Here is an 11,503-nt window from a genome sequence, read left to right on the forward strand (position 1 = left end):
TGGTCAGCGGATCCACTGACTCTTCGTACAGGTAGAGCCTGTAAAATAGACCGTTACAGTTGAGCACCCATCGAGCGCCTCGCTCACCTAATACGACTGGCGCCGATAGCAGTCGATGGCCTGTATAGCCAACTTCCATAAACCTGTTTACATCCGCTTGAGCAGCAAGACTAATGGATAGGCTCGAAACAATTGGGAGCAATGTTGATTTATTACTAACGTTACCTCTCCGGCGCTTCTAATGCATTGGTGAATAAATGATACCGTACAGCTAGTGGAGCCATATTTACTCGGTAACAGCGTCTTCTGACATCAGCAAATAGCGTCAGTGCAGGTTCAATCCACTAACATTGAAGCGTTCAAAGCGCTATTCGTCAACGGCTCGAGCCGTTGCTGACACCGCGTTTGCGTTTATTGTATAGCGCTGATCTGCCTGAGACATGCATCCGCCGTATATCGTTATAAATGTCAGCGAGGTCGGTCCTGTGCCACCGGTTGAACCGGGCCAGCTGCACGCGCTGCCCACAGCCGGTGGTCGCAGCTGCTCACCGCTGCGCCAGCCATCTATCAACCCCTGTCACGGGCCGTAGTTTATTGCCGGGAATACCTTACCCAGAACCAATGCAATTTCCACTGTGTTTGCCTCATAGCTGGCGTCTCCACCTCGAAACGAATGATGGCCTGTGATGAAATTGACCATGTGTTACGGCCGAATTTCATGCTGCTGTAGCCTGACACATCCACCTGTCTTACGTCCGACATGGGCTCTTGCTGATACTGATTTATCTTTGAGTTTAATTTCAAACCCTGATGCATGGCGCCGCTCCAATATTGACCTGTCCGACTTAGGTATCTGACAGCTGAGCACTGCGCCTCCCGGTTCAGGCAGGTTCAGTCCCGCTGGAATTAGATTCACGTTTCTACGAATCTCTGGACGGTTGAGGATTTATACACGTCCTGCAGGTCGGCTGTATCCCCTGGCGACTGGGTAGTCTCCAGGAACTGAAATTCACTTCCTGACTGCCAGTACGTGTTCGGTCGGCAATAAAATAGAATTGGCAATGCACTAGCCTATCCACCTGTCTACATTTGACAATGATATTCACAACAGCGTCGATTTACACCATTATACCTCCTGTCATGCAATGCATAGTGCATACGCTCGGTACCAAAGACTTCAGCTGCAAGCTGGCGCCTTCGACCCTTCGCTCGCTGTATTGTGGAGGTCATGCAGCACTAGGCACTGTGGTGACCGCCGCTGCCGTCGCCCGTGCTGCTGCTCGGACCGGCGGACGCCCCGCTGCCGGCCCGTCCGACGGACAGTCCGCTGCTGGTCCGTCGGTCCGGGCCGCTGGTCCGCCGGTCCGACCCGCCGCTGGGCCGCCGGTCCGACCCGCCGCTGGTCCGTCGGTCCGACCCGCCGCTGGTCCGTCGGTCCGACCCGCCGCTGGTCCGTCGGTCCGGGCCGCTGGCCGTTCGGCGGCCGGCTGAGCGGCCCGCCGTCACCGACTCGCCGCTGCTGCTGTCGGTGAGGGCGGCGTGCGCCACTCGCCGGCGCCGCGGCCCGTCCGGCGGCGCCGTGAGCTCGTCACTGCTGGCGGTGGTGCTCCAGTCGGAGCCGGTGCCTGTGCTGGAGCCGCTGCCGGCAGAGCTGGACTGGCTGCCCAGCCGGCGACGCGCCTCGTCCATCAGAGAGCTAATGGTGGAGCTCGTCGAGTCGGCTCGCTTCTCCGCGTCCCGCACCAGCTGGCGGGCCTCCTCCTCGGCGGTCGTCACGCGCCCGGCCGCGCTGGACACGATCGACCGGACTGAGGTGGCCACCCGCTGAGCGGAGCGGAGCACCTCTCGCACCACGTCCGCGCTCCGCTCTCTGACATCGAACGGCGGCGGGGCGAGCTCGGCGGGAGGCTCCGGCCGCTCCGACTCCCCGATCAAATCCTCCAGCCGGAGCTCCTCTGGCAGCTCCGGAGACTCCTTGGAGTGACCTCCGTGGAACACCAGAGGTGCCAGATCCTGGTGAAGCTCCTCACGGCGACCCATGAACGTATCTCCACCGCGCCGGCAGCGGGACATGATCCACTGGTGATCGTCGTCCGTCACGACGCGCTTGATCTTGCGCCGATCGCCGTAGTCGTACACGGTGCGACACTTGGGGTCGTACACTCCGTCACCGGCGTCAAACATGCCCGCTGGCACGTCGACGGCCGGGTGGTCGTCGTCGCGGTCAGTGAGCTGGGAGCGTCCCGCCGGCCGGATGCCGAACTGGATCTCGGACCAGTAGCGCCGGTCCGGGTACTGGCAGTACTTCCAGTTCTGGTCGGAGAAGCTCAGACCGTCGGCGAACGTGTACAGACCGGTGGTGCAGACGCCGCGGTCCCATTGTCCCTCGTATTGGCTGCCAGAGGGGAAGTGCAGCGTTCCCGTACCGTGGAACCGGCCGTCCCGAAACTGGCCCTCGTAGCGGACGCCCGAGGGTAGCGTCAGGCTGCCGAGACCTTCCCATCGCCAGCCGAGCACCTGTCGCGGAGAAGAAGGGAGAGTTGAGCCGCGGCAAGAGCTGGGTTTGAACACAGCAGAGGAAGGGGTTGCTGTACCTTTCCAGTAATAACTGGAAAGGTACAGTAACCTAAAAATACCCTCATAGTTGAAGCCATGGCTACTTAGCGGTGCACTTTTCATCAGAAATGAGTCGCCTCTACCGCTCTCTCGGAAAATGAGGAAGTTTCTGCGTTTCTCAGGCAAAGTGTCGATGGCATTGATCTCTCTACACTCAGGAGTGGGCCATTTCGGTCTCCGAGGCCGGATAAGTGGGGCTGTTAGTGTTCCATCACGTCCGGATGGGTCGGTCGATTCTGTCTCCCATATGGACTGCAGACTGCTGCGGAGGTCACAGCTGAAGCTCAGCCGCATGGCAGACGGATTATTACCGAGAAATCGACCGGGCGCCTGCGGCTGCGATAAAGTAGTGATGACCGCGAGTATATACCGCAGCTAAAACGACATGCCGCTTTATTTACGGGAGGATAGCTAGAATGTTATCATTTGGTTTATCGCTTCACGTCATTTGCTTATGAAAGCCTTGAGACCCTCGAGGGTGTTTACCTTTCCTGGAAGTGAGTTCAACGTTGTTTGCTTGGAGAAGATAAGGGTGAATTCAATTACAATGTTTCTCCCACAGGATCATACATAGAGCGGAAAACAGTATACAAACTAAATATTCATCGGCAGAGAGTACATATTTGAAAGAAAATGCTTTGGGTTCAAAAAAAAATTGTATGCTAAACTCATAGGCGCGGGAGCCGGGGGGGCAGGGGGGGCAGCTTGCCCCCCCAACTCTGGGGCCGTGGGGGCGGTGCCCCCACAGCTTTGAGACGGAATACCACACTTTTTTTGCAAATGTTTTCTTTTTTTGTTGAAAAAGCCGAGGGGTGAAAAATAAGTGGCCTAAAACCGGTGAGAAAACTAGATTTGGGGTACCCTAGGTTGATCTCTATTATGGTGTGCCCCCCCAGTCGGAAAGTAGTTCCCGCGCCCCTGGCTAAACTAGCCATACTTTTGTCACATTGTCGTCCCGGATCGTCAGTTAGGCTCCATAAATTTTCAACTACCCACCCGTATCGAGCCAGCACGCCCACTGGCACCTCGTATTACAGTCAATAAAACGGCTTTCAATGTACCAACAAAATGAGTGCTGCAGTTGATAGCCGTCACACATGCAACGAAACGCTGTGGTTATCGGCACCCGTTAACCCCGAAAAAATTGCCCCCATTATCGGACATTGTAGTATTGGCGCGGTAGCCTCTCTGACCTTTCCCTGGTAGTGGTGACCTCCCTCTGACCTGTCCCTGGTAACAGTGACCCTCTGACCTGTCTCTGGTAGCGGTGAACCCCTCATCTGACCTGTCCTAGGTAGGGTTGACCTCCCTCTGACCTTTTCCTGTTCCCTCTCTGACCTGTCCTTGATCCCCCTCTGACATGTCCTTGTTACCCCTCTGACCTGTCCCAGGTAGGGTTGACCTCCCTCTGACCTTTTCCTGTAACCCTTCTGACCTGTCCCTGTTATCCCTCTGACCTGTCCTTGGTAGCGGTCGCCGGTCGGAGTGTTCTCAGTGATCTGCAGCGGACAGTTGGGCTCGGGCCGCTCCGACTCGGGTGCCACCAGCAGCCGTCCCGTGTCGGGGTCAGACAGCTGCACCGACTCAGGTTTGAGACACGGCGCCGGCGGCTGGTCAGACTGGTAGGACAGATACTCCATCGGAGCGAGTGGAGCTGCTCTGTCTGTCTCGATGGCGCCGCTCCGTCGACCTCGATTGTGCCGCTCTCCGGGGAGGTGCCGACAACAAAACACGCCCACTCTGCGGCACACGGCGGCTTGTCGGCGGACAGAGGAGAGAGGGAGAGAGGGAGGGAGGAACGGAACTGCAGCTGAGCCCGACGGCAGCTGACGATGTCAGGTATCCCGGAGAACAAACACCGCCCAAAGTGGCCGGAATGGAGAAACTGCCGCCACCCGTTACCTGCGCGTGTCCACCGGCATTGTGTTTACCACATTTACGTTGGGTATACAATGTTTCGCAAGGATGAAATAGACGTTATCCAATATACGCAAAATGGCAAAAATGCGTAAGAATGACTAAAATGTAGATAACGAGACACATCGTAAAGGAAAAGATCTTGCCCACCTTGATCGTCTCCTTCTTGATCTTCGTGCAGGAATTTCAGCAGCCACCAAGCAATAGCGCAACGGACGGTACGTCTTTGTTCTCGTGACTGGTCATTTCCCACTTCCACTCTCTAAAGAAACAGCTCCTTAACTTTTCGCTAGCTCTGAAGAGCTTCTTGAGTAACTGGAAACTTTGTACTGAATAAAACACGCTGAAAGTGAATAATGAAGGCTAATTGAATGGGAGATGGCAGATGAGAGAAACAAGGACGCTGAATTGGAAAAGAAATTAGGTTACGGTACACTGAGAAAACAGTGTCCCGATTTTCGGGCTCAGAGACCAGTTTTCGGGCTAATGTACCATATTCAAAACAGACAGCACATTTCGAGAATACTTTCTGAGCTAGCGCCACATGGGCTCATACGATCCCTTAAATCGGTATCATTGATCGCAGAAACAGAGCTCAGTCAGTACCCATTATCGGTGTCAAGCTCTAAAACTAGTCTCACTATGATAGGTACCAGTTTTCAGCCTGATCCCCATTTTCGAGCTCACCTGATTCCAGTTTGAGGGCTCAAATTGTGTGGTGAAGCCAATATTAGGGCTCACGTCATCGCTTTTCGGGGCTTTGGTAAAAGCTGGATTGCGTCAGCTGGCTGGCCAGCTGGCGACGCACGAAAGGTATTTAATTTTAGATATACCTAAGCGCGGTAGTAGGATGGACATAAATATTTCAAATGGCTTTAAATGAAAAATTGATTGGTAAATATTCATTCTTTTATATCTAGCATTGATATGTAAGAAGCTCTGCTAGCGCCACCATACGGCGCCAGCTGGCAAAAAATCCAGTTAATACCAGAGCCCGCTTTTCGTCCGATGCAGCCCCTCCTCCCCCCTCCCCCGTGTCCAGCAGCTGCGAATAAGACGAAGCCGCGGACAAACTTTTTTTTTGCTCGGCCAGCCTAGCGCCAGTCTCGAGCGGTGGGACAGTTAACCGGCAATTTTGGCCGGGATGCAAAGGTTACGTTAAACCGGTTTATGTTAACCCGGGAGCAAATAACAACGTGGGAGCCTATCTTAGGTGTGGCAAAGCTAACGGATTACTTACTTGTTGCCGAGGTGCCCAAAGAAGGTACTGGAACCGAAAACACAACATTGGTTCATGTATTTATTAACATTCATACACACAGTCATACTTGTGCAAGGTGTCAGTGTTCGGTTGTGGGGTGTAATAGCCAGGGAAAAAGTTCTATGAACTGAAAAACCCGGCGCCTATTACTTCGCAACATGGTTGTGTATTCAACATGAACTGCAAGGAGTGCAGACGACATTGCCTGTGCTAACTTAACGTCTCACGGGCAGCGCCGCGCTCTGACACCTTGGTCCCAGAAGCGGCGGCGTTTCTGACCGCAAATCGCCGGAGAGCCGGTCGACGCCGTTGAGGGGACTGAGCAGGCCGCTGCCAGCTCCACCTTCACGTCCGCGCGGCGCAGCTCGGTGTGCGGCGGCGGCTCATCGCGCGGGCCGCACCCGTCCGTCCGCTGCACGAGCCGCTTTTCGATCCGACAGCGCAACACCGGCACGCCATTGTGCTGGCTGAGCGGCGGCAGCGGCACGTAGGCAACAAAACAGTAGAAATCGATGGGCCTGGATCGGCGTTGCCAGCAACGCCGGCAGCGGCGCGGCGGGAGGCGCCAGTGCCGCCGTCGGGGACGTGTGCCCTTCGCTGCGCTCATTCGAGTTGGCCGGCCGGCCGCGCGGCGTAGTCCTTTTGACACGGTGCGAGAAGAGCCGGATGAAGGTGGACTTTTTATTGGCGTTGCTGGTGCTCACACCGCCGGCGTCCAGTTTGGGCGGCAAGTCCGAGTACCAGGAGTCGGACAAGTCCCGCGCGAACGCCGCCAGCCGGTCGTCGTCACTGCTGGCGGCGGCCCGCCGACGGCGCTGCCTCAGAATCGGACGAGTCGGTGGTACTGAGCACCTCGCGGGACGGGTAGCTGGGAGTGGGCCGGCCGCGGCCCCTGCCAGGCCGCGCCACCTTCACCGGCGCAGCCGCCTTCAAACTGCCCTTGCTGGGCGGCGGGTTGGTCGGCGGAGGCGGCAGCGGTGCCTCGACGTCAGTCCGAGTCGCTGTCACTGGGCGGCCGCCGCGGAGACGGCTTCTGTTTGACCCGCAGCCGGCCTGGGCCGGCTCGGCGCCCTCGGCCGGCGGCGCGCGCCGTTTCGAGCGTTTCACCTTTTCACTGTTACTCTCGCCTGGTCCTCAGCGTCGAGCGGCTCGGCGCTGTTCGGTTTCATGTGGCCCATGCTGCTGGGAAACTCGGGTGGGGACAGCTTTCTGACTGGAGTGCCGTCGAAGATGGAGGAGACGGGGGTGCTCGCAGAGTCCTTGCCCAATGCCCATGATAGAGCCGAGGCTCCACTGGACGCCCAGCTTAATCGGGCTATCGCCGCCCTCCTTCTATGGTGGATTCTTCGGCCCCCTACAGCCACTAGGGCCATCATATACTCCCAGATGGCGGCACCTAGGGGATGAGGGGGGGGGGTGTCTGGGCCACTTGTCCACCTCGTGGCGTCGCCAGCGACGCCTGCGAGTCGGAGCAAATGATTATGGGGTCTTCCTCGAAGGACGGGTGCTTCAGGAGATGTTGCTTTGCCGTTTTGGGCGCCACCATCTCAGATCGGTAAATGGAGCAAATCCTCCCCGCCGCCTCCCGCAGTACCAATGTTGTACTGTCTGGGTGCTCGGTGAGGACCCCAGCGCCGCCTTCCTATTACTCCCCCGGTCGCAGACCCGTCGACCCAGGCCCACGTCGCACGCTGGGGGAGCGCTCCCAGTCACGCCTCCGCAGCACTCCTCCTCGCTGTCGCGGACGCCCCGATCGGCAGCAGGTCCAGGTGGAACGTGACGCCGTCTGTTGGCGTCTACGGGGGCAGTCTCGTGGATAAGCGCGCCTCGGCGGGCAGCGCCACTCCAGTGGTCCCACACCGCTCCCCCGCGCTCTCTCCAGCCGGTCACTGACTTCAGTCACGGTTGGGGGGGGGCTTCCGCCACGACGCGGCGGGTCCTCCGACGGGAGGGAGAGCGCATTCGCCAGTAGGCGCGATGCCAGCGCATCCCTCCTCATCTCTCCATCGGCACGACGCCCGCCTCGGCCCTCACGGCGAGTCTTGGAGCATGGAAATCGGGCAGCCAGTGATGACTCATGCCACCATCAGCATCTCCGCCTCCAGGACGCCAAGATGTGTGGCCGCAGCCGCAGGCAGCCACGCCGACCCCGCTGCCCGCATGCCCAAGTAGTCTCGAATCGCTGACACCTCTCCTGAAACAAGAGTGGTGTCGTAAACTTAAACCCCTTGCTGGAGCCCGCCAGCCGCGACAACACCGCCACACCAATTTTTGTGACCCCGGAACTTCCGTCCCGAGCCTTATTTCACGGCACGATGCTACAGTGCGCTACACGTATTGTGGTATTCAGCTTCCATGGAAACATCAACTAATTTGGACGCTCAAACATGGGAGTCAGGAGTGGTTAAGGCCCAGAGCGTTCTGTCTGGTTTATAAAACCTTGGCCAGCAGATGTAAACGTGCTTTTTGTATAAGTGGCTTAATTTTGACGCAAAAGGGCACTAACCTTCGGCGCAAATAATGCAGAAATTTCAGCGCAAATTGCAAAATAGCTTGCGCCGAACTTCGGCGCATGACGGCTTCACGGGCGTCCGGCGTACCATATGGATGTTTTCCAGTTTGGGCTGCAGGTTTTAGCTCTAGGTTTTAGACTGTAGGTTTTGGGTTGGGTTGGGCTGGGCTGGGCTGGGCTGGGCTGGGCTGGGTTGGGCTGGGCTGGGCTGGTTGGGGTGGTTGGGTTGGGTTGGATTAGGTTAGGTAAGTTTAGGTTAGTTTAGTTTAGGATAGATATGAATACCTATTTTTTGTAAGTTGAATTATTTTTTTCATTTTGTAGCATCATATGCCTTCCATCTTTGAACTGCCATATTCAAGCACCAGAATAAGTATGGACTTGAACCTTTTCCAGTCTGGATGCCTGTATGGAAGTTGTGCAAAATCATGCAGTTGAAGGTATTGTAACCACAAATAAGAGCTCATGACTCAAGTCTCAACTTGTCCATAATTGGTTATCTTGATGTATACTTGTAGACCCTTCCTCTTACTTGGCACACAGGCATGGTGTCACAGTGTTCTAAAATTGGATTTCAATTGGGTGTCCCAATAAAAAAAAATCTGAAGACAAAATGAGATAGATTTAGTCTTTCCGCAAAACTGCATAATGCCATTTTTACCTCAGATTTTGTCAGAACCTTCACAGGATCTGAAATGAAATGATGTAGAGTAGATGCATCAACTGTCAAGTCATGCGTAACCTGGCAGCTGGCTGTTGAATCAAACTTTTGACATATTTTTTTAGCAAAGATGAAATAAAGCCACTTGTCATATTTTTAGGATGAAAACATTTTCCCCATCATGTGTGGTTATTCACCTAAAATTCTGAAACATGGAACACTGTCATACCAGCATTCCATCATATCAACCAGCATTCCGCAGCATGTTAGCAGAAGCAGCAGCATGTTATAAGTATATGAAAGATCCAAATAGGTTGTAGGTTGGTAGGTATTGGTACTAAGTTTAACTTAATAGGTTAGTAGGCAAGGTTAGGATTAATTTTAGTTGAGCATCAAGATAACCATTACGAACAAGTAACAAAATCCTTACCTACCCTTGAAAGCATTGCTTCAATCACATCATCACGAAGAACCAGACAAAATTTTTGCACATTCTTACACTATTTGACATCCTGAATCCAGATATGATGCTTTCATGTGGCGCAAATACAAGAAAAACGAATAATCAAACCCGTGCGTATTCGTATCAACGGCGCCACAATTGTAGATCAGACCTTTTCTGAACAAATGCCACCACAATTTTAATTGATAAGGGATTAAAATGGCATGAGCATCAACATCTTGATTTTTTCTAAAAGATAGCGATAACTGATAACTAATAACTTACCATTCATTTTGAAATCACGGCGGTAGGTACACCAACACATGGCACTGAAAACAGCAAAAGACGGAATGGCGGAATGTCGTATGGAGCCCTAAAACGCAGCTCGAATTGAGCCCGAAAAGGAAGACGAACTGATGCCGCTTTCGGGGCTAATGTACTTTGAGCCCGAAAAGGGCGCCTAACTGATCCCGATTTTAAAATCATACAGATTTGAGCCCTGTTTTGGCACTCATATGAGCCCTTATTCAAAAATGTTCTCAAAGTGTTTTCTGAGTGTAGGAGATAGATTTTGGAGATGTTAGAGTGAAAAGATGGCATTATTTTATGAAAGGATTGGAGAGAATTAGAACGGGATGAAGCAAATAAGGGAGGTATAAAAAGTAGAGATAGAAACGACTGACGTGCTCACCCTTGTTGTCGTTCCGGATGATGTCCTGATGTCTGTTTCTGTTCCAACTGACGTGATATAACGTTTGTTTTCGTTTCGTTCCGACTGATGCACTGTAACATCAGCCCTCGTTCCGACTGACGTTCGGACGTTTGCTCATACTCCGCGGTGTTGATAGCCGTCCAGTTGCGGTGGATTGCCGGCTCCGTTAGTATCGGAGTGATTAGTGTGTGGCCGGTACACGGGCCGGCCGCAGGTCCCCGCCCGGCCGTGCCGAGTGTCATTGAGCGCTCTATTGGGCTCGTAATGACCGACTGTTGGGTAATGTCTCGCATGGCTGTTCCAACGACACGTGCCGCGGTCGTTCCCACGTGGGTAATACTGTTACGGCTCCCAGCTCATGTTTCTCGGTATGCTCTTCAGCGCATTCACCTGGCAGCACGGTGTGATCAATGCCGCGTGGTCTGATCTCTCTCTCTCTCTCTCTCTCTCTCTCTCTCTCTCTCTCTCTCTCTCTCTCTCTCTCTCTCTCTCTCTCTCTCTCTCTCTCTCTCTCTCTCTCCCCTCTCCCCCCCCCCAGGTGACCCCTCCAGCCCCGGCTCGGACGCACGGTCGGCGCCCCCGCTCTCTGGCCGCGCCAGTCCTGCCGTGGAGCGCCGCACCGGACCCCCGGACCGCACCACCAGCCTCGGGTCACAGCGCAGCTCCAGTCTGGGCTCGGAGCGGGGCGCCAGCGTGGAGTCGGGCCGCGGACCGAGTCTGGAGTCGGACCGCGGAGTCAGCCCGGCGCGCACCGTCGACTCCAGCTCGGAGGATGAGGACGCGCCACGGCGGTCGGCCGTGCGCCGGGTCACCACCTACGAGCGCGTGCCGCCGCAGATGGTCAGGTGAGCCGAGGCTCGCCGCTGTGTGTCAGAGCTCAGAGGTTCATGCAGTAGTTGGGTGGGGTCGGCAGAGCTCGTCCTCCTGCCTGAGCTTGTTTTGTACCACGCTGGAACGTGAGCTCACTTACCACTGGCTGCCTGGCTGTCTCAGAGGACCATCTGGCTCACCAGCTAGTCAGCTGAGCTCACTGACTAGTCTGGTGGAGTCATTGGCCCATCAGGCTACCTCAGGACGGTATTGTGTTGGTGCCTTTGAGCAAAGACAGACCAGTGGACATCATTACATCACCAGTGTGGTTTGACGTCACTGCTACCACTGCACCTCACAGCATCCAGTACTGATGTGCATGTGTGTGCCAACTGTGCCTGTCTGCCATGACGTAGAACCCACAGTGCCGAGAACTTCAGTAGCTGGAGCATGCAGCCCCTCCCTGTAGAGCCCAACAGAACAGCTAGCAATATGCCTTGCCGTGTTTGGTATTTGTCTTGAGTGAAAGAAGAACATCGCTCAGACGATATGAACATCACTGCGCGTACGCT

At 55.0% G+C, this 11,503-nt stretch overlaps 2 protein-coding genes across 2 annotated transcripts in view; one reads left to right on the forward strand and one right to left on the reverse strand.

Annotated features, from left to right (window-relative positions):
• LOC122365816 (rab effector Noc2-like) overlaps positions 1 to 11,503 on the forward strand; it is a 75,828-nt gene extending 64,325 nt beyond the window's left edge. Inside the window, exon 6 of the mRNA XM_043337382.1 lies at positions 10,660 to 11,503. Within this exon, the coding sequence (XP_043193317.1) occupies positions 10,660 to 10,970 (311 nt within the window). The 3' untranslated portion in view covers positions 10,971 to 11,503. The remainder of the gene's footprint in view (positions 1 to 10,659) is intronic.
• On the reverse strand, positions 578 to 5,265 carry LOC122365815. Its single transcript, XM_043337380.1, has 4 exons — positions 5,221 to 5,265; positions 4,684 to 4,876; positions 4,074 to 4,356; positions 578 to 2,517 (listed from the first exon to the last, which is right to left on the reverse strand). Exons 3-4 carry the CDS (start codon positions 4,254 to 4,256, stop codon positions 1,237 to 1,239), a joined length of 1,464 nt encoding a protein of 487 aa, XP_043193315.1. The 5' UTR covers positions 4,257 to 4,356; positions 4,684 to 4,876; positions 5,221 to 5,265; the 3' UTR covers positions 578 to 1,236.

Source organism: Amphibalanus amphitrite, unplaced genomic scaffold (genome assembly GCF_019059575.1).
Source record: "Amphibalanus amphitrite isolate SeventyFive unplaced genomic scaffold, NRLGWU_Aamphi_draft 000765F_arrow, whole genome shotgun sequence".
Taxonomy (NCBI): domain Eukaryota; kingdom Metazoa; phylum Arthropoda; class Thecostraca; order Balanomorpha; family Balanidae; genus Amphibalanus; species Amphibalanus amphitrite.

Coding starts and splice junctions, on each gene's coding strand:
- LOC122365815 (XM_043337380.1), bottom strand. CDS start 4,256: ATGGAGTATCTGTCCTACCAGTCTGACCAGCCGCCGGCGCCGTGTCTC. Junction 2,518..4,073: donor GCGACCGCTACCAAGGACAG/GTCAGAGGGATA, acceptor TCTCCGCGACAG/GTGCTCGGCTGGCGATGGGA.